We start from the raw sequence: 19,348 nt of genomic DNA on the forward strand, positions 1-19,348 counted from the left end.
ACACTAGCTATGCCTGGGCTGATGCCCCTCCCATCCTCAGGAGTCGGAGTACGTGTCTGCCCACCTGCATGAGTGGATCGACCTCATTTTTGGCTACAAGCAGCGAGGGCCAGCCGCGGAGGAGGCCCTCAATATCTTCTATTACTGCACCTATGAGGGTGGGCAGTGCACTGGACTTGAGTGGGGGCCAGGGCACAGATGAGGGGCAGAGGGAGTCCTGACTGCTCTGCCTGTCTGCCCACAGGGGCCGTGGACCTGGACCATGTGGCAGATGAGCGAGAACGGAAGGCTCTGGAGGGCATTATCAGCAACTTTGGACAGACTCCCTGTCAGCTGCTGAAGGTAAGGCCAGCTTGGAAGGTAGTGGTCAGAATGCCCATGCCTTGGTGCTGACTGGCCACTTGCCCACAGGAGCCACATCCAGCCCGGCTCTCAGCTGAGGAAGCAGCTCAGCGCCTGGCACGTCTGGACGCTAACTCACCTAGCATCTTCCAGCACCTGGACCAGCTCAAGGCCTTCTTTGCAGAAGTGAGGGGAGGCAGACTTTCAACTTTCTACTCTGTAAAATGGGTTTAATCCTACTGTCCTTACCAACCTTTTAGGGCAGATGCAAAACCTAAATCAAGGTCACTAATAGGAGATAGCTTGAAAAAAAGATAAAAGTGGAATATGGGGTGGGGGATTTTGCCTTCTTCTCAAGGGCCAGGGCAAGGCATTGACCCATCTAACTGTTTCTGAAAGACCCTGGGAGATCAGGGTGGAGGGAATCTGCCTCCGATAGTTTCTCTCACCTTCCTACCTGCATCCCAGAATGCCCCCAGGCCTGACTTTTGAAGGTTTTCCTCTCCTGCTGGCAGGCTGGAAGGGACATGGAGTAACGGGATGGGAGGACCAAGACTGAAACCCACCTTGAGGCTCTGGAAGGACCCTCCTTGTCCATCCCCCCTTTTCACTGACTTTCTTAGATGCCTTCCTCGAGGCCCACTGGTCTCTCCTGCCTGTTGCTCAGAGAGACTTCTGCCTCCGTGACACCTAGGCTGTGACCCATGGGGGTTGAGGACAGGGAGAAGGAGCAGTGCTCCAGGGAGCAGGTAATTGGGTGGGGCCCAGTTGGCCCCTTGGGCACGGCCAGCACTGCATGTTACCATTGCAGGTCATCAGTGATGGCGTGCCCCTGGTGCTGGCCCTTGTTCCTCACCGGCAGCCCCACTCCTTCATGACCCAGGGCTCGCCAGACCTATTGGTAAGTGCACTGAGCAGGGCTCCCCTCATCCCCACTCTTCTGAATGCCCCAAACCCACCTCTGCCTCCTTTTGCCTGCAGGTGACTGTGAGTGCCAGTGGGTTGCTGGGCACCCACAGCTGGTTGCCTTATGACCGTAACATAAGCAACTACTTCACCTTCAGCAAAGACCCCACCATGGGCAATCCCAAGTAGGACATAGGGCTGTGGGCAGGGGTGGGCTCTAAATACCTTTCACCCTGAGTTGTCTCCCCACCCAGTCAGAATGCAGGCCAGCTGCAGGGTCTGGCCACGTATTCTCATGGCCTGGCTCTCCTATGTGGCCTGGCCTCACCTGTCATGCCTCTCACTGGGTCAGGATGCAGCGACTGCTGAGTGGCCCATGGATGCCAGGCAGTGGTGTGAATGGGCAAGCCCTGGCGGTGGCCCCTGACGGAAAGCTGCTCTTCAGTGGTGGCCATTGGGATGGCAGCTTGAGAGTAACTGCACTGCCCCGGGGCAAGCTGTTGAACCAGTTCAGCTGCCACCTTGGTATGAGTAGCCTTGGAGCTGGGGTGGTATGTGCAGAGGGCGGGGGTAGGTTCCCCAGCTGGCCAGGGAGGGTATGACCACTGTGTTCTGTCTGTGCCCTGCCCACTGCACCCAGACGTAGTGACCTGCCTAGCACTGGACACCTGCGGCATCTACCTCATCTCAGGTTCCCGGGATACCACATGTATGGTGTGGCGGCTCCTGCAGCAGGTGTGCTGGATGGGCAGCCCCAGGGAGCCCCCACAGTCCAGACCTGCAGCCCATCTGCCCCTAGTGGGCCTCCAGTCCTGCCCTTCTCTCTCCTCTTTCTGCTGCAATGAGCAAGTCTGGGGCTCCACCACCCTCCAGCTCTCTGGCTTTGAGCAAGGCTGTCACTTCCCTGAGCCTTAGCCTTCTAACTCAAGGGCTGCATTGTGCAATGCCCCCAGTCCTGAATCAGCCCCAATCCCCCACAGGGTGGTCTCTCAGGGCTGGCATCAAAGCCTGTGCAGGTCCTGTATGGACATGAGGCTGCAGTGAGCTGCGTAGCCATCAGCACTGAACTGGACATGGCCGTGTCTGGATCTGAGGTGTGTGTATGCCTGTGCTTGGGGGGAGGCTGGGTTTGCTAGGTGCTGTCCCTGGAACACAGAGACCCCTGCCCAGCACCCTGAAGCTGTCTTCCTGCAGGGTGGAACTGTGATCATTCACACTGTACGCCGTGGCCAGTTTGTGGCAGCACTACAGCCCCCGGGGGCCACATTGCCTGGACCTGTGTCCCACCTGGCACTGGCATCTGAGGGCCAAATTGTGGTACAGAGCTCGGCACAGGAGCGTCTTGGGGCTCAGGTATGGAAAAGGGGTACCTAGCCAAGGCAGGGGTAGTGGAGATTCTGTCTTTGCTGACATCTCCTGCTTTTTCCAGGTCACCTATTCCTTGCACCTGTACTCTGTGAATGGGAGGTTGCGGGCTTCACTGCCCCTGCTAGAGCAACCCACAGCCCTGGCAGTGACGGAGGATTTTGTTCTGCTGGGCACAGCTCAGTGTGCTCTGCACATCCTACACCTGAACAAGTGAGTCCCACTGTTTATGGGTTCGTGGCCTCTCAGGGTGGTGGTCATTGACTGAGGATACTAAGAGGTGCCCCCCACCCGCCAGGCCCCCTTTACATGTCTGTGGGCACATTGTTTAAGGCCTGTCATGTGTCCTCCAGTCCCCCAGTGGGGAGGTCTTGCCCTGGGCTTCCGTTAGCCACACACTTGTGGGAAATCCCTCTTTGTATCAGGGTTTCAATTGAGCCACCCTTCAAATGAGTACAGAGCAGGTATGGAGAATGAAGAGACACCCCACTGCTGGATACAAAGCTCCCCTGTTATTTTGATTTTGCTTGTATCTCCTCCTTAACTCCAGACTGCTCCCTGCTGTGCCTCCTCTGCCCATGAAGGTGCCCATTCGCAGCGTGGCTTTGACCAAGGAGCGCAGCCACGTGCTCGTGGGCCTGGAGGACGGCAAACTTATCGTGGTGGGCGCTGGGCAGCCCTCTGAGGTGAGGAATAGGGCGGGGCAGGCCTGGAACTGGCTCGGAAGCAAGGGTCTGGCTGACCCCATCCCATCTTATTTCCACCAGGTGCGCAGCAGCCAGTTTGCGCGGAGGCTGTGGAGATCCTCCCGGCGCATCTCGCAGGTGTCCTCTGGAGAGACAGAATATAACCCTGGAGAAGCGCGCTGACAGCCTGTCCCGCCCCACGGCGCAGGCTCCGTCCAGGCGGGCTCCGCCCCTGGAGGCCCGGCTCAGGGGTCGGCGGGAATCGCGAGGAGGAAACGCCGAGGCCGGGGGCCAGCACTCAGGGGGTGGGCGGGGCCCACTCCCGCCCAACTCAGGGATTGGCGGGCAGTTCGCTCCAGGAAGCCCCGCCCCTCGCCGGTAGAGGAGGTGCCCGGAGTCCCAGCCCCGGCCTCAGCGGCCGCCCAGCACGTTTTGCACAGTCGAGCGGGAGCCCAGGCTTTCGGACCTCCTTCCGTCCCGGCGGAGCGCAAGGGTCCGGCTGTGGCCTTAACCCCTAAAGGCGGCCCCTTGCTCTCCCATTCTCGGCAATAAACCTGGCCTAGTTTTGTAGCTGCTCCTCCTCCGTGGGTGCGTGCGCGTGGCGTTTCGGCATGCCCTGGCCACCGACCGCACTAGCGTTCCCCTGGTATGGGGGGCCCCTCCGTGTGACTTCAGCTACGCCGCCCCGGTCTCAGGGCCCGCTTGTCGCGTCTGCCCGGCTAGTGGTTTCTTCGCGCGCTCAGCCCTGCCCACCACCTCCAGGCGTGCGCGCATTCCTGCGCGAGGCGGGAGCGCGGGCGACCCTGGCCGCTCCTCCCTCCGCGTAGCTGGTTTCCCCGGGCCGCCCGCCCCGCCCCCAGGGTCTGGCCCCCTTCTCTGTCCACGTCCTCGTCCCCGCCCTGCGCCGCTGCTCGTGTTTCGGGTGGGCCAGAAACTGGCCTTAGAGACTCCACGCAGTCTTCCCGATTGGCCCACGGAGAACCCCGCGGCTTAGAGGCCCGAGTCCCGCCAGACTGAGTGGATCCTGGCACCTGAGACAGGGTGGCGGCCGCAGATCAGGAGGGGTTTGGGGACAGAGCCCTAGGTCTTCCTGGACTCGGGGGGTCGAGGGCTGCCTCCCTTGTCCCCCACCTGGAGATCTGCGATCCTGCCGGTGTTCTCCCTGGTGAAGCCCTTGTCTTGTGTTGGGATGTGTGTGGCAAGCCCGGGTAGTGTGGACGTGCAGGGTGTTGGCATTGTATGTGCGTTTGCGGGCCTGAAGATGGGCGTGTGTGCTGGGAGCCGGTGGGGAGGGGTGTAGAAGCTCCAATCCCACAGCTCAGTGGGTGCGCGGGCAGACACAAGGCCAAATGACTGCACGTGTGGTCATTGACACCCGCAATCCAGGAAGGTCTCCTTATGTGGTAAGTACACAAGGCCTAATGACTGCACGTGTGGTCATAGACACCCGCAATCCAGGAAGGTCTCCTTATGTGGTAAGTGACACAAATGGACACATCCCACACGTGGCAAGCGCCACTGCAGCCTCTGACCCAAACCCAGTTGCTGATTGCACTTTATTGTACACATGGGCCCTTGGCCTAGCCCAGCAAAGGGAGTTTGGACACCAGGCAGGAGGTGGAGTGGTGGATGTTGGGGCATTGGAGGGCCTTCCCCCAGGTCCAAGTCTCTTCTCCATTCCTTTCCCAGGCCAGCAGCTTCCTCAGCCCAGCCTGGGGTCTCTCTTCCCCAAGCCTCAGGAAGTGGGTTCCAGCAGGATCAGTCCTATAGATCCAGATGAGTCCTGGGACTGAGTGGTCCTGTCCTTTGGGTGTCTGACCTTCAGGCCCTCTCCAAAGTCCCAGATGAGGAACAACCAGGGGCCCTCTGCCCTTTCTGAACCCACCAAAGTACCTTCCTGTCCAGCCTTTGAGCAGACGGTTGAGGGCTAGACCCTGGCTCTGGAGGCATAGTCACTCCAGGGAGCTCCTTGGAGGCTTAGGGTGTTGTGTTCCTAGGCTCATGCTAAGTCTGGAGGCTTACCCCAGTCAGTCTCTGGCGTGGCTCTGGCTGAGGTGGAGGTGGGAGTCTCCATGCTCCTCACCTGCCATCCCTGGGCTGAGACCAGCGGTTTGCCAAGGGCTTAGAGACAGAGTGGTTTCCAACCTGCCCTCGTCCCTTCTGAGCTGCACCCTGGCTCCTCAGGCTTTGGCCAGCTGGGGCCAGCTCTACCTTCCCCACCCCATTTGACACAGGAGGAAACTGGTCCAGACTGGTGAGTATGGAAGTGGGAGTTGGGATACCCAGCCCTGGAGCAAACAAATCAGGATGGAGTGAGCCAGGAGAGGGGGACAGGCTACCCCAAGGGACTCCTGACATCAGGCCTGAGTTCCCCCATGTCCCTACACAGCCCCTTTTGGACTCGGAGAAGAAATCTCCCAGCATCCTTGTCCGGGTACTGCCTGTGACGCTCCTACCCCTTCTCCAAGAGATGCAGCCCCTGGGAACACTGCTAGCCAGCCAAGCCATGTTTCATAACTCTAGCCACAGGGAAGGCATGGGCCAGGTGGGTAAGCATGCATCTCTTGATCCAGATCTTGGATACTGGGTACGGGATGTACCCCAGGTAGGTAGGCATACACAAGTCCAGTCACAGGCTCAGGAGGCCCTGTGCCCTACCTGCACCGGACTGTGGGAACAACTGGCCTGCAGGCAGAAGTCAGCCAGAAGCGTTTACTTGCCTTCCATTTCTGATATTGCAAAAATTTACAAGGTCTCCTGTACAGAGTCCCCCATGGGGACCAACATGAATTAATGTGCTCTCACAGTGAAGACTTAGTGAGGGAGACAGGACACACAGTTTAGTGCCACAATAGACAAACTGAGGAGGTGTAGCAGGAGGCAGAAAAGGAAGAGACTGGGAGAGATCAAGGATGGCTTCCCAGGGTAAGAGATGCCTGCATTCGTCAGATGGAGAAGGTAGAACAGCAGGAGCAGACATCTGGAAGTGCAGGAGAGGGTTCATCTGGGAAGGGCTGTGTGTCCAAGAGTGACCAACAAAGGGGGGACTGTGGAAGAAGAGGATAAGAAAACGGGCCAGGCAACTTGATGCTATGGTCAGACATTTCGACTCTACATAGTGGGAACTATTTCAGTCCTTTTTGGCAGCAAAGTCTTGGGGAGGCTGCCAAGGAACCCTAGCCTTGGTTCCTTGACCCTGACCCTGTCTGCTTTTTCCTCTACAGATAAGACCCAGAAGGGAGAGCACAGGGACAGGGAAGGGGGTGTGGATAGGGGCAGGGGGGAACCCTGGCCCCCAATACCTCCTTCCCATTCCCCCTTGAGCCTTCAGGGGCCTAAAGCAGCATCATCCCTGTTTATTGTGCCCTACTGGCCACCATGGTCCTCGGTCTGCTCGTCTACCTGGTCTTCAAGTGGTAGGTGGTCTGGACACTGCCCAATGACACCCCCTTCCCGCCTGGACACCCAGCCAGCTCCCTCTGGGTCTCAGTGAAGGTTGGAGCAGGTTGGCAGGTACCCCCTGCTCCCCACAGCTGATGTTCACATAAACAGAGAGAGCAGCTGGCCAAAGCTCAGACTGCAGAGCAGGGGGCCCTCCACAGGGTCAGCAGTGTCTCCTTGGACTCTCCTAGCAGTCTGGAGCCCTGTGCCCCTAGCCACGGTGAGCTTCTTGCCCCAGTCTACAGTCCTTCAGACCTAGCTCTGCCCTGTCACCCAGCATCTGACCTTCACATGCCCGTCTCTCACCCTAGGACCACATCCTGAGCTTGGCTGCCAGCTTTACCTTCATCTCCCTTGGCAGTAGGAAGAAGTAGAGCTGCTCCCGGAGGTGTCAGGTGAACCTGACAAGGGCTGGCAGGGTCTGGCGGCCACCTGGGCTACCAGGCTGATGCTGTGGCAGCCATGGCCCGGGGCCAGGTGCCAGCCTACACTCTGCTGAGGGACTGGGCTGTGCAAGAAGGCAGCTGTGCCATCCTCAGGGTGCTGGAGGCAGCCCTGGCTCTCGCAGCTGAGGGCCACTGTGGAATGAGATGCCTGCACAGTCTGGCCCTCTCAGGGAACCCACCCTGGTGCTCCTCACCACCCTCATGTCATACTTTTCTTCCATGGCACTCCTAGCATTGGTAGCCTCGGCTTGCTCTCTTCTGGGGGAACACAGAAGATCCAGACACCCCTCACTTCCCCCTTGCCCTACCTTCCTCCAGGACTTGGACCAGGGTATGTAGGAGTGGACCATGAGGAGTGGGCCTGCTCTCCTGATCTCTGCTCTGCCTTCCCTTACTTAGCTTCTCTTCTACTTTTGTATCCCATATTAAAGGCAACTTTGGACTGTTGTGCTCTTTCTGGTTCCCTGAGCCTGTGGGACAGTTGTGTGAGTATGAGGCAGAGGCACAGTAATAGGATAGGGTCCCTAGGATGTGAGAGGAGCACTGAGCTGACAGGCAGGCAGTGTGCTTCTGTGCAACGCACACACTCTAAAGGACGAGTGGAGTTCACATCCTGCATCTACCACTCACTGGCTGTACTGTGTTATGAAAGTGTTAGAAGCTTTCTGAACTCTAGCTTTCTTAGCTGGAGAACAATAAATAGAATGGCACATTCAGTATTCTCCCACTCCCCAGGACTGCCAGGGTGGCCCTGAGGGGCCTTGAGTTAGAGACCACTTTTCTGACTTGGGCTGTAACCAGCATCAAGGGGAGGCTGGAGGCCTGCCCCTCTATAGGCAGGAGGCAGACTGGCCCTAGGAGCTAGTTACCAAGGGGCTCAGGTCACTCCCGAAGAGAAAAAGGAAGAAAGGCTTCTCCTTAGCAAGACCCACCCTCCAGACCCAGGAAAGGGAGTTCCAGACATGCTTTCACAGCTGCTTGTGTGATTTCCACACTAGCCAAGGGCAGGCAGGTCACCCCCACTCCCACCTGAAGGGCAGCTGAGGACAGGGCAGCTGCACCCCTTGCATACGGCCACCCTGGAGAGAGGAGCAGGCAGGTTGGTAGCTGCCTTGAGAAGGGTTGCTACAGCCGACAGGCCTTGCCTAGGAAGGAACAATGGCTACAATCCTGGTACCTACCAGGATTAGAGCACGTAAGCAGCACAGCCATGCCAACTCATGTAGGAGATGTGGGGTTCAGAGTGGCTCCGGGAGATTGTCCCCTTGCTGACTGGGATTGGCTGCTCTGTGAGTAGCAAACTCATCAGATTGCTGCTATACTGCTACTCCTCGTAACAGTTTACCAGGGCTGCTTAACCCTGTAAATTTTTTCCTTAAAATGAGGGCAAGTTTATGGCCACCTTCATTTTGAGGTTACTCTTGAGCAGTGACCCAGGAGAGGAGGTGCTCAGCGTTTGGTCAGCTAAAGTCTCCATGTGCTGGAGACCTCACACCTTGAGCGGTTGGTCACTGGGCTGGCAATGAATGTGAAATCCTGTGGTGAGTGGCATGAACAGGTACAGGTTCTGGATTAGCTGGCACCCTTTATCACGCCTGAGGGGATCTGAGTCTGAGGATGTCAGCGGGTGTGTGGAAGGGGATAAGATTTTGAAAAAAACTCAACATGGAGGTAAAATAACTGAGAATCCCTCTTCAAAGCTATCCTATCTGAAACTTGGACGGCAACCTGGTCATCACCCTTTAATGGAAGGCTGCCTGAATTTCCAGTGGAAACTGAAACCTGGAGTCTCGGGTCAAAATGATGAGTCTGACTTGGTTGCAAGCAGCAGTGCATATGGCTGTCCCCCTACAGGGCAAACCCACCCAAAGAGAAACACTCCCCCTTTTAACTGCTCAAGCACATTAGCTGAAACATCCTCTGTAATGAACAACTCTAAAATGTTAAAAGGATTAAACTAGGGTCCATCCATTTGATATAATAATGTGCTTTAAATAGTTTGGAAGGCTGCAGTATCAGGGGGAAATACTTTTGGGTACATTGTTAGTTGTGTCTAATGATTATGACTTTAAAATAGGTGTTTTTTCTCTTTTAACAATTCCTTTAATATAAGGATATGAGATGAGTTACTGAGCTCTCTGAGCCTTAATCTCCTCAACCAAACGGTGCCAATTCCTGTGCCTCAGGGTTGTGAGGATGAAATGAGCACAACCTAAGTTCTAAGTGCCCAGCACAAACCCAAGGCAATGAGTGCTCTAACTGCTGTCCACTCTGCCCACCATTTAGTGGGCCACAGCCTCTTCCCCAAGGGAACTGCTGCAGTGAGCAAAATAACTCTGGTGAGGAAGAGATGGGAGCAGTCTCTGCAATGAAGGGCACCTGGCTGGCCCGAAGCCTTTGGTGTTCCTCACTAGCTGCCACTGACCCATCAAGGGGGAGGCTCTCCACTGTACCCTGCATCCTCCAGATGTCTCCCCTCATCACAACTGGGTACTGTACCCAATCCTCCTCCTAGTATCCAAGCCTAGCATTGGGGACAGGGGGTGAGGTCAAGGAACCCAAACAGCAAAAGAACATTCCAGTGGGCTCAGGAAATGGAAACCTCTGGAGGGAAGAGGTTCCCAGCCAGGAACAAAGGGGAAGACACGTGACTTCCTCTTGGCCTCCGAAGCAAAGTAAGGAAGCCCAGTGCCAGTGAGCCTCAGGTCTTCCTTCGCTCTGGAATGCATGGGTAAGCTGACTCGAGCTCAGCCACAAGATCCCAAGCCCACAAATGCCAGTCACCTGACAGATGTCGCCTCAGTCACAGTGGGGTCTATGGGGGAACAAGGCCTATGAACTCCAATCTCAAGGATTTTGGACTTCACATACCTGTGGTCTCCTTTCTCTCTCCAGTAACATCACCACATACAAACATGCCAAGTTCTTTAATTGATTTTATTTTTTACATAAAAAGTTCAGTAAAAATTGAATAAAGTAAAGTGATTTTAAGCAGTAAATCAATCTTATCAACATAGCACAAGGCTGGCCGAAACCACAAGGCAGCCTGCTTTGGAATATTTACATGATAACAAATTAAACCTTGCAGGAAAACTTAAACTGTCCTTTCAAAGTCTTCCTGTGATCCTAGCATGGAGAGGCTAAAAGCAAAAAAAACAAAAAAACAAAACCACAAAAACCAGGAAAAAACAAATTATTTTCAATATATTCACATATACATTAAAATATAATACAGATCATCAGGGTAAGGGGTAATGGGGAGGGATGCGCATGATCTGTGCGCTGACAGCACCGCCAAGGAGACCCAGGTTTGAGAGTGGGATCAGGCCTGGCCCAGGTCTTAGAGAAAAGGGTCTTCCATAAGCCCTCACCTCTGCTGGCCTCTAACAACCATACCCCAACAGCTCACGACCAGGGATCACTTGTTGTAGATGGAGCTCATTTTTGTGGCTTTCAGTTGAAATCTGCAGGTTTGAATTCCCCAGGGCGATGTGTCATCAGTAGCACAGCCCTGACAGTGGGGTGGGGCAGAGAGGACCCGCAGGACTTCTCCCTAGAGTCTGTCCCCCTTGGTCACCCGTCCTCCCACCCTGGCCCCGTGAGTCACTCTAATTCAGTGTCCTCTTTGGGTTTGTAAACAGCCCCAAACTTCTGCATATACTTCTTAATGTACTCCTTGGTTTTGTGTTTCACATTCTCATTGCACTCCAGGTCCTCTGGGTTCTTACAGTACTTCAGCTCCTTATTCATAACACCGTGAGTCAGCTGTCCGGGACACAGAAAGACAGACCACCAATCAGAGTGGAAATGATTTCGGGGGGTTGAGGCTAGCCTGCTGCCTCAGGGCCCTTCTCACCAAGACTGGGAAGGAGATGGGTTGGGGATGGGATCACCAGAAAGGGGAAGCTCAGCTCTGGTAGTTTCCTAAAGAGCCACTACCCTCAAATAAGATGTCCTCCCTTCCCAAACCTTCCCTCCCTGTTCTTGGGTCCCCAGCCCGGGCATCTGGCAAGGAAAACCCACTTTCTATGATGAAAGGAGCCTTCTTGGAAGGTATACAGTTTGCCCAGAACACTGTCAGACCACAAGCAGGTGGGAATACCTTTCGAGCTAGGTGTTTGAAGTCTTCAGTTGTGGTAATTCTTCCCACTTTGCAGTCAGGTTTCCGATAAGGGTTCAGGCACTGGACGATGAACTGGGACATCTGCAGGCAGGGGAAAGTAAACACACTATTCATTGGTCCAGAGAGGGCAAAAAGTTGTACTGAGTAAAGAGAAAAGGCAGCAAGTACAGCCAGCCAATCCTCCCTATTTCCTCACTCAGGATGCTACTTTGGACAGAAGGATGCTATTATACCAGTGGGATGTAAGAGAAAATGATCCTGGGTCTGCCCTGAAAGGAAAGAGCTCCCTTGGACGGACTGAGCAAGCCTGACTGAGTGCAGCAGGAGGAGGGATCCAGCGGCAGGATTCTAGTGCTGAATATCTCATGGCAGTCCCAGGTATCAGCTAACAAATCTCATGTCTTTAGACTGCAGCTTAGTTCTCTGGTTCCTGAAGGCAGATCAGAGAGGGCATCCCACTGCTACCAGGAGGCTCAGCAATCCAAGGAAATTGCAGGCATTTTGTTATCAAAGGTTACCTGGATTCTGCAAAGTGCTACACTTCACTTGATCCATATGGTAGAATGTGAAACATGGTATGACAGTTGGTGGGAGAAGCCGCAGGGCGGCATCCCTTTCACTACACAACCTCCATTGTACTTCTGAGATGTCTCTGTAGTGTGTGTCCTACCCAGCAGCTCTCAAGAGACCCAGGCATAGGACCTCCGGAAGAATCTGTGGGACTCAGATCCCAGGGAACAAAGGGAGTGAGGTCAATGATGGCCACTTCATCAGGAGCACCTTGGACAGTGATCTACCTATACCTATGAAACTCAGTGAGCCTTCAGCTCTTCAGACAAGGCTGTAAATATATCACAAGGTAGGCACTAAATAAAACAGCTGACGGTTGACTTAGCTGAAACAGTAGTAATTTCACACAGGGAAAGTGAGAAACTAAGTTTTATCTCTAGATAAGGCTTTTACTCAAAGATCTGCTGTGGTATATTCTAGCTTCCACACACTTTCCTTTCAATCTACTTCCCCAATTACACTCAGGGATTTCATTATCCCCAGCTTGAAAAACTGCAAAGGTTCTCTGTAACTCACACGCACAAAGGCTCTATGTGAACAAGCACAATACTGTTTAGCTTCATCCTCTAATGCTCCTCACATCCCTGTGCTACATACAGCCCTTGGACTACTTACAATTCCCTGGAAGGGACGATACTTTCCTTTGCCTCTGTACCTGCAGTTGCCTGAAGTTATGTCCCTCCTGATCTATCTGGTCAAAGAGCCCTTCCCACCACCCTGAAGAGTGGCCTCGGGCCCTAGTGTGGCACACTCTTCACACAGCTGCCAATACTTATTTACAGGTCTATTTCATCTAATAGACTATGAGCCCCTGCAGTGAATGAAGACTGGAGTGGGGAATCTGGATGCCCGGAAGCAGACAAAAAAGTTAGTGTCCTGACAGCTGGAAACACACACTTCTCGTTAACATAAAGAGAAGCTACTTCTCTCCAATCTCTTGAGGATTATACAGCCATTAAATGAGATATCACAGAAAGAGAACCAGACTTTGAGTTCAGAAGGTTCAAGTCTTCTGTCTAGAACTTGTCTTTCCTGAACCTTCAGAGTTCCTCCACTTGCATAAAGGGAAAGACAACTCCTATCCTGCCTACCTCAAGGACTGCTGTGGAGATGAAATGAGGTAATGGATACGGAAGTGTTTATTACCTAATCATAAAGGTTGAGTCCTCACACAACTATACAGTCAGATCACAGGCACAAGGCAGGGCAGCCTACCACCACCACCAGCTGTGCATACTCAGGACAGGACAGAACAGGGTCCAGGTTTAAGCCTACAGAGCTTAGTGCCCATACCCAAACCTTACCTCTTTTCTGAATACTTCTTTGCTTTTCTTAGCCAGCTCACTGGAAGTGTCTGCTTCTGCTGTCTTAGGCTTTTTTGAGGTCTAGAAATAGAAAAGAAAACACAACAGTGCTGGTGTGAGAAGTCAGGTTAGTGAAGCCCTGTTCCAGAAACCTCCCTCTCTTCCAGTTGAGTCACCTGACACTGCACTAGGACCCTAAGGGAGCATAGCCTAGAGTCAGCCTGGCTGCTGTTACCACTCATGTTTCAATCCTGTCATCTGGCTCTGGCCTCATTCCTATACACCAAGTTAAAATTCTCTACCCCAAGTGAAAGCTATATCCTTGATATAGTTAAGCATTTCCAGTGGTTTCAGGGTCATCTTCTCTGCTGTGTGACTTGTACCCCTAAGGTCCCTGTTCTGAATATCAGTACCCCACACTGTCAAATGAGGCCTGGGTTCAGTGAGCTTGACTTCTCTCCCAGCTTGGATATTCTAGGATTCCAGGAAGAAGGCAAAATGCTTTCTTCTAAATACCTTTCACCACACAATTGGAAGGTACAACCACACCATGTTCCTCATCCAAGTCCCTCCACACCTCTTGGATACTCATTACCTTCCCTCCAATGGCAGAGCTGGCTAGACTGTAGTAAATAGTGTCAGGCTTCAGGAGAGGCTCCTTGGAGGTTGGTATCTCCATTCTCGGAATGGAAAGACTAAAGAGGTATCAAGAAATTGGGGGAAAGGAGATGAGAGTCATCTGACTCAGTGAACAGATGAGTAGCTGCTAAGATGCAGAAGATACTCTGTCTTGTGCTGATTAAGATGATGACAAATACTCCCTTCCAGCAGGACTAGAGGGGAAGCTGCCTAGCTCCCCCAATGAGGCACTGCCAAGAGGTAAAGGGCAGGCAGTCCTGGCATTCGGAGCACCTGCCATGCAAGGCCATCTTCCCGCACTTTTGCCCACTACCAGGTATCAGGCCCCTTCCTAGCAAGTGTACTTTTCCATGGAAAAGATTAGGAGCATTCCCGTCTGAATACAAGTCACTTCAGATGGATACAGAAACTGCAGTTGGTATTATAGGTGCTTTATGTTTCTGTGTGCCACTTAGAGAAATTTTCTACTCCCAACCCATTCCTCCAGTTCTGATTCCACCATTTCCATAAACAGAATGAAGGTGCTCTTAATGAAGGAGCTGCTTCAACTCTCTTTACTCCAGACTGGCTCCAGAGAAAGGTGAAACTCCCTTGGCTTTGGGCTGCTACAAATCAGCTTTCTCTGATTTGTTACGAAAGCTTTAAACATATTCTAATTTTCTACTTTCTTTCTGTGGCTGTGGGAGCAAGAAGGGGAAGATAGGGTAGAAAAAACACACAGATTCAACCTCTGTTTTCAGGAAACATACCAAAACAACCGTAATTATTTCCAAATACTTTTGCTTTGGGATTTTGTGGTCATTTTTTTGTAGTAGAGAGTATGGGTGTGCTTCACAATAAGACCTTAGGTGTGATGTGATCAACAATTGCCTGATTATCCAAGGAAACATCAACACATCGTCAGCTGTAATCTGGTAGACCTCAGAAGTGAGGAGCAACAGCAATGAGTGCAGAGAGCCCCTTGAGGTACAACAACCCCCTCCAAGCACCTAGTCCTATAGAAGAGTCCAGGCTCTCAGTGAGGCTACTATGTGAATAAGAATGTTTCGCTTCCCTCTGAATGGGGTATGTATTCAGAAAGCTAAATAAATCCAGCACATATTCAATCATTTTCTATTTTAATCTCTGATTTGATGAAGTTGGTAGGGCTTTAAAGACAGTTACAGAGCACAGTCCATTGAACTCCATCTAGGAGCTTCTATGGTCCTTTTGAGTGCTGTGCAATTGGCAGTGAGAAAGGAAGTGTTCAAATGAAGGGTACCTAGACTTACACAGTGATCATAAACCAAAATGAAGCACTCTTGGGAATACTGAAATTTGTGTACTCCTCTTTGGTTGTGGTCTGCAAATGGCGTGAGATGTAATTTCAGAAACTGACTAATGCTTGCTCAAGCCCAATGCCAAGCAACACCAGAAGTCAGAGTCAGAGCTGAGAAGAGCACGTGGTGGACTGACGTGACCTTGGGAACCACCTCCCTGCCCTGACTCCAGAAAGTTCCAATTAAAGAATCAGAATTTCTACAATACATAAACTTTTAAAACCAAGTGTTATTAATCTTCCTAAATGCCCACTGCCAATTGGAAATCCTTTAGCACCAGGAAAGACATTAGACTGGACCAATGGTCCCCAAATGTAACAGGTTATTATTTCACGAGGTAGGGAACATCTACCTGCTCTGCAAGTGTTCTGAGAGTCTAGGAAGGCACCAGAGTGGGCAGGGCATTGTGATGTGAAAGAATAACAGTCTGCCTCTCCTATATACTGGCTGATATGGAGCATCCAGGCAATGGAGGATTTGGGTGGGAACCCATGTGAGCAGCAGTCACATGAGGGCACACAATGAATGAAGCAAGCAGAGGACCTGACAAAAAGCCAGAGCTTACTGTCTTTAGAATCTCCAAAGGGTATTTAAATTAAATTCTGGGAGAGATAAGCATCAGTTGGGTATATCCTGCTCTTTCTTTGTCAGGATCCATTTCAGTCAGGTCACACTCCTAAGTCCCTGCTGTCAGCCCCACTTGAGGCATATGTGAGAATCTGATCAGAACATGACCATATATGAACCATGACAAAGAAGGCCTAAATACCTTCACACTACTCAAAGTGACACTTCAGTCCTTTTGGCTTTGCAGGCAATGGCTTTAAGCTTACTGCATGGCTCTGGGAACCACATGCTGTGAATGCAACAACTGCAAACCCACCATTTATTACACATTCAGAAATAATCACGTCGTCAAGCTTATGTGCCTTGGGACTTAGGAATATAGCCTGACTGAAATGGGTCCTGACAGAAAGAGCAGGTTATGTCCAGCTAATGCTGGTCTTTCCTGGAATTTAATTGAATAGCCTTTGGAACATGAAATGTAAATAAACAAACAAAAAACCATTATTCATGGAAGAGCTTTATCTTTTGGAGCAGCATGAATCCAGAAGCAGAATTTGAGCTATCAGAAATACTACACATATAATTCAACCTATATTCTGCAATGCAGACACCTGTATACATTAATTAAAAGGTTAAGAAAGAAAGATCCTTGAAAATAATAAAACCTCAGTATACTGTTTTGGAGTTGCTACTACCTTTGGTAGCAGAAAGAGAAAAATAATTTGCTTCAGTATATGGTGCTAGATAAGGGAGATTACAGTTTGTCAAAAAAATCTCTAAGGTGCTTTCTAGAAATAGTGTTTCAACAGTCTGACTGGATAACACATAGGCCCCATCTGCTCTATTCTGAAATGGAGTTCATACAAAACCTGGAAGTAATGTCCTAAAGATACCAGTAGGGACGAGCAGGCCTCCGCCTCTGTGCACCTGTCCTTGAGTGGCATGCAGCCCTGGGGCTTTCTCTCTGGTCCCCCAGCTGATGACCAGGCTGTGCTTATTGGGCCATTTAAACATCTGTTCTGCAGAGAGCTAGTTTCTAACAATCCCCCCTCAAATGTACTCGTTTTCTAAAAATTTGCACTCAGTTTTATTCTATTCTATTTGATTTACTCAAGAAACGCTGACCATAATCCACCAAAGGATTGCAACCTACATTTTGAAAAACACTGATTTAGAGCACACAGAACCAGGAGCAGAAGGGATATAAATGGCCCAAGATGCAATTCTGATCACGATCCAGATCATCAGCCTGCATCAGACTTTAAATGTCTATTGTCTTATAGACAATTAAGTATTTTTGGGGAAATGGTTGGGTGGAAAGATGGGAGCAAGGCCTCTGAAGCTGCACAATACTTGAACATGGCAAAATAGAAAGCACTGGGCCAGTTTCTTTGGTAAACAGAAAAACATCATCTCACGGTTTCTGGGAACACCGTAAGACCAGACTGTAAAAAGTCCTGAAAGAGCCCTCAAAAACAAAACAATCTGCCATTCTGGAAATGATTACTCATCAGTGACCTAAAGTCGTGCCAGGGAAGACTGAGCCTGGATGGAATGGAGCCCCTATCTCATTGTTCCACTGGCCCCAAAGCCTGGCTTCCTTAGATGCGCTGGTGCCATTCAAAAGACTTATGCCCCCTCCTCATAAACAAGTCTGTCTGCCATGCCTTGAGAGCGGGGTTTTGGGGAGAGAGCGGCCCCAGATGATATGAAGTAAGGCTGGGTCCTACCATCCTGCTTTCGGGATGGCTGAGGTGCATAAGGAGATGGGTGGACAGTCAACTCGCATCTTTCACCAAGACCATGCAGTCAATAGTTCATGTTTACCCCGGGGTGACCATCCTTCTATGCTCCTCTGTATAGTCCCTATTCTGCCAATACCATGGAGACCTTGAGGAATGGGAAAGTTCACAAGGATCCTTCTTCAGCCAAGAGGGCAAGTCCAGTGAGGTGGGATCCTGGAGGCTTGTGGGAACACCTGTGGTGGCTGGTTGGAATGGTTGAGGGTTTTGTGAAGCAGGGCACAGGTGGCTAGGAGGTCATCAAGATCTACACCCAGCTCCTGCAACAACCTCTGTTACTCTGGCTCAGCTTCTAGTGCTTTCAGCAGATTGGTAAACTCCATCTGCTCAAGCTACACCTCCCAGTACACACAGATCTTCTAGTTGAAATGTGATGTACACAAGGCAGAGGCTGTTGTGGCCCTCTTTGCAGTCATACAGGCTGCTGAGAAGGCTCAGATATTCTCATCCACTTGGAAGCGGACAATGGTGTGGTTGTGGTGATATATGCCTGTCCATCCATCTCAGGCACAGGCCATCACCTCCTCAAGCCCGTTGCCTGTGATGCCCAGTTTCTTTAGGGCAAAAAGCTGGTGGTCCACCTGCACTGACCACAGCAGCCTCTCTGCCTCCTCCATCAGCTTCCGTGTCCCATCTGGAGTGAGGAGGGCAGAGGGCAGAGGCCAGAACCACTGCCCTCATAGCTGGTGCCTGTACATGCTTCACCTTGCTTGATGTTGCCCATGAGGTGAGTGGAGACATTCTTGTTGGATGCAGCCAGATGTTTGATGCAGCACAACATCTCGGGCAGCCAGGGTCTCCCTACTGCCCTCCGTGGCCCCCTCAGATGCAGTGGAAGGCCCAGTGTCCTTGTTCCAGGTATACAGTAGACTTGCGTAAACACAGCCTGGCTGATATTATCAGTTCTGAAGTACTCAGGGGCCCTGGAGTCAAGCAGAGACTGTCTACCTGATCTTCCAGTGATCATTTCTTGAGTGACACCAGCTTCCCTATTGGATGATCAGTGTCCTCACCCCAATCTTCCCTGCAGAAAGCCCGTACCATACAGTCTGTATAACCTACCACCAGCTTGCAACAGCCACTTCCATCGATGTCACTAATCAGCATGACCTTGGTGTTGGCAGCGACGTGCTGCTTGAAGACAGGATGCTGCTCCTCTCCCATCAGGCTCTCGTAGCGCCCAGAAGCATTTAGGGTCTTGCTCAGTGTCAGGTCAAACAAGTGAAACCAGACTTTAGCAGTCACTGCCACCACCAAGTTCTTGCCTTTATTATATACATCTCCAACCCCAACACAGGTCAGCATTCCCTGGCAGGAACAGGTGAGCCAGGGCCCACTGTCATCATTCTTATCCATGGACAGCTTTCTGCTGATGTCTCCTACCACCAATTCATTTAATGTACCATTGTCAACACCTCTGAGGCAGACTGCTTGCAAGAAGAGGCTCCCGCTAAACTCTAGGACCACGCACTGCATGTAACTAACCAACCTCATCCCACATCCTCAACTGTGATCTCTTGGTTCCCTCTCTACTGCTAGTAAGTGATTTCATATAGAATCCTTTTGTAAATTACCCCTCACCACAAAGATGGGATCATCAACTGAAAAGACTTTTGGCCCCTGATCCCATCCATCCTCTGTAACTCCATCAATCCAACAAATACTCTACAGCTACTGTTTTAACATAACAGAGTCATAGTTAGGACACCTATTACACCTTGTGGCTGAATGTTAATCAGAAGCTGTAAGGCGCTAGTAAAACTCCTGTCTCTCAATCATGCAAGCAGTCAGCAATGATTCGCATCTGGGGTTCTCAAAGGGAAGACTTGACTTTACAC

General features: G+C 51.6%; 3 protein-coding genes and 1 pseudogene across 19 annotated transcripts in view; 2 read left to right on the plus strand and 2 right to left on the minus strand.

The window, feature by feature from the left end:
* The window catches only part of NBEAL2 (neurobeachin like 2), a 29,250-nt gene extending 25,381 nt beyond the window's left edge, over positions 1-3,869 (plus strand). For 13 of the 15 annotated variants that reach the window (XM_017665823.3, XM_017665827.3, XM_017665826.3 and 10 more), the window contains 12 exons: positions 41-158; positions 245-342; positions 412-528; positions 1,154-1,243; positions 1,324-1,433; positions 1,601-1,773; positions 1,889-1,983; positions 2,229-2,342; positions 2,443-2,601; positions 2,678-2,826; positions 3,164-3,299; positions 3,381-3,869. In XM_017665823.3, coding sequence (XP_017521312.2) covers positions 41-158; positions 245-342; positions 412-528; positions 1,154-1,243; positions 1,324-1,433; positions 1,601-1,773; positions 1,889-1,983; positions 2,229-2,342; positions 2,443-2,601; positions 2,678-2,826; positions 3,164-3,299; positions 3,381-3,482 — 1,461 coding nt within the window. In that variant the 3' untranslated portion in view covers positions 3,483-3,869. Of the gene's footprint in view, positions 1-40; positions 159-244; positions 343-411; positions 529-965; positions 1,244-1,323; positions 1,434-1,600; positions 1,774-1,888; positions 1,984-2,228; positions 2,343-2,442; positions 2,602-2,677; positions 2,827-3,163; positions 3,300-3,380 lie in introns of those variants that run through there. The other 2 variants (XR_012129491.1, XR_012129492.1) reach the window with 2 other exon arrangements.
* A 779-nt stretch (positions 3,870-4,648) lies between these two features.
* Positions 4,649-7,633, plus strand: LOC108400454 (death domain-containing membrane protein NRADD-like). Its single transcript, XM_073230487.1, is given in 6 exon segments — positions 4,649-4,702; positions 5,689-5,844; positions 6,573-6,715; positions 6,833-6,960; positions 7,052-7,162; positions 7,165-7,633. Coding segments are annotated over 6 exon segments (846 nt in total). The 3' UTR covers positions 7,419-7,633.
* A 2,471-nt stretch (positions 7,634-10,104) lies between these two features.
* Positions 10,105-19,348, minus strand: part of SETD2 (SET domain containing 2, histone lysine methyltransferase) — a 158,538-nt gene continuing 149,294 nt past the window's right edge. For 2 of the 3 annotated variants that reach the window (XM_036991512.2, XM_036991511.2), the window contains 3 exons: positions 13,184-13,264; positions 11,289-11,390; positions 10,105-10,951 (listed from right to left, as the gene is read on the minus strand). In XM_036991512.2, the coding sequence (XP_036847407.2) occupies positions 10,790-10,951; positions 11,289-11,390; positions 13,184-13,264 (345 nt within the window). In that variant the 3' untranslated portion in view covers positions 10,105-10,789. The remainder of the gene's footprint in view (positions 10,952-11,288; positions 11,391-13,183; positions 13,265-19,348) is intronic. The other variant, XR_012129494.1, reaches the window with a different exon arrangement.
* LOC108400457 (KICSTOR complex protein ITFG2 pseudogene) lies at positions 13,271-19,346 on the minus strand (annotated as a pseudogene).

Source organism: Manis javanica, chromosome 3 (genome assembly GCF_040802235.1).
Source record: "Manis javanica isolate MJ-LG chromosome 3, MJ_LKY, whole genome shotgun sequence".
Taxonomy (NCBI): domain Eukaryota; kingdom Metazoa; phylum Chordata; class Mammalia; order Pholidota; family Manidae; genus Manis; species Manis javanica.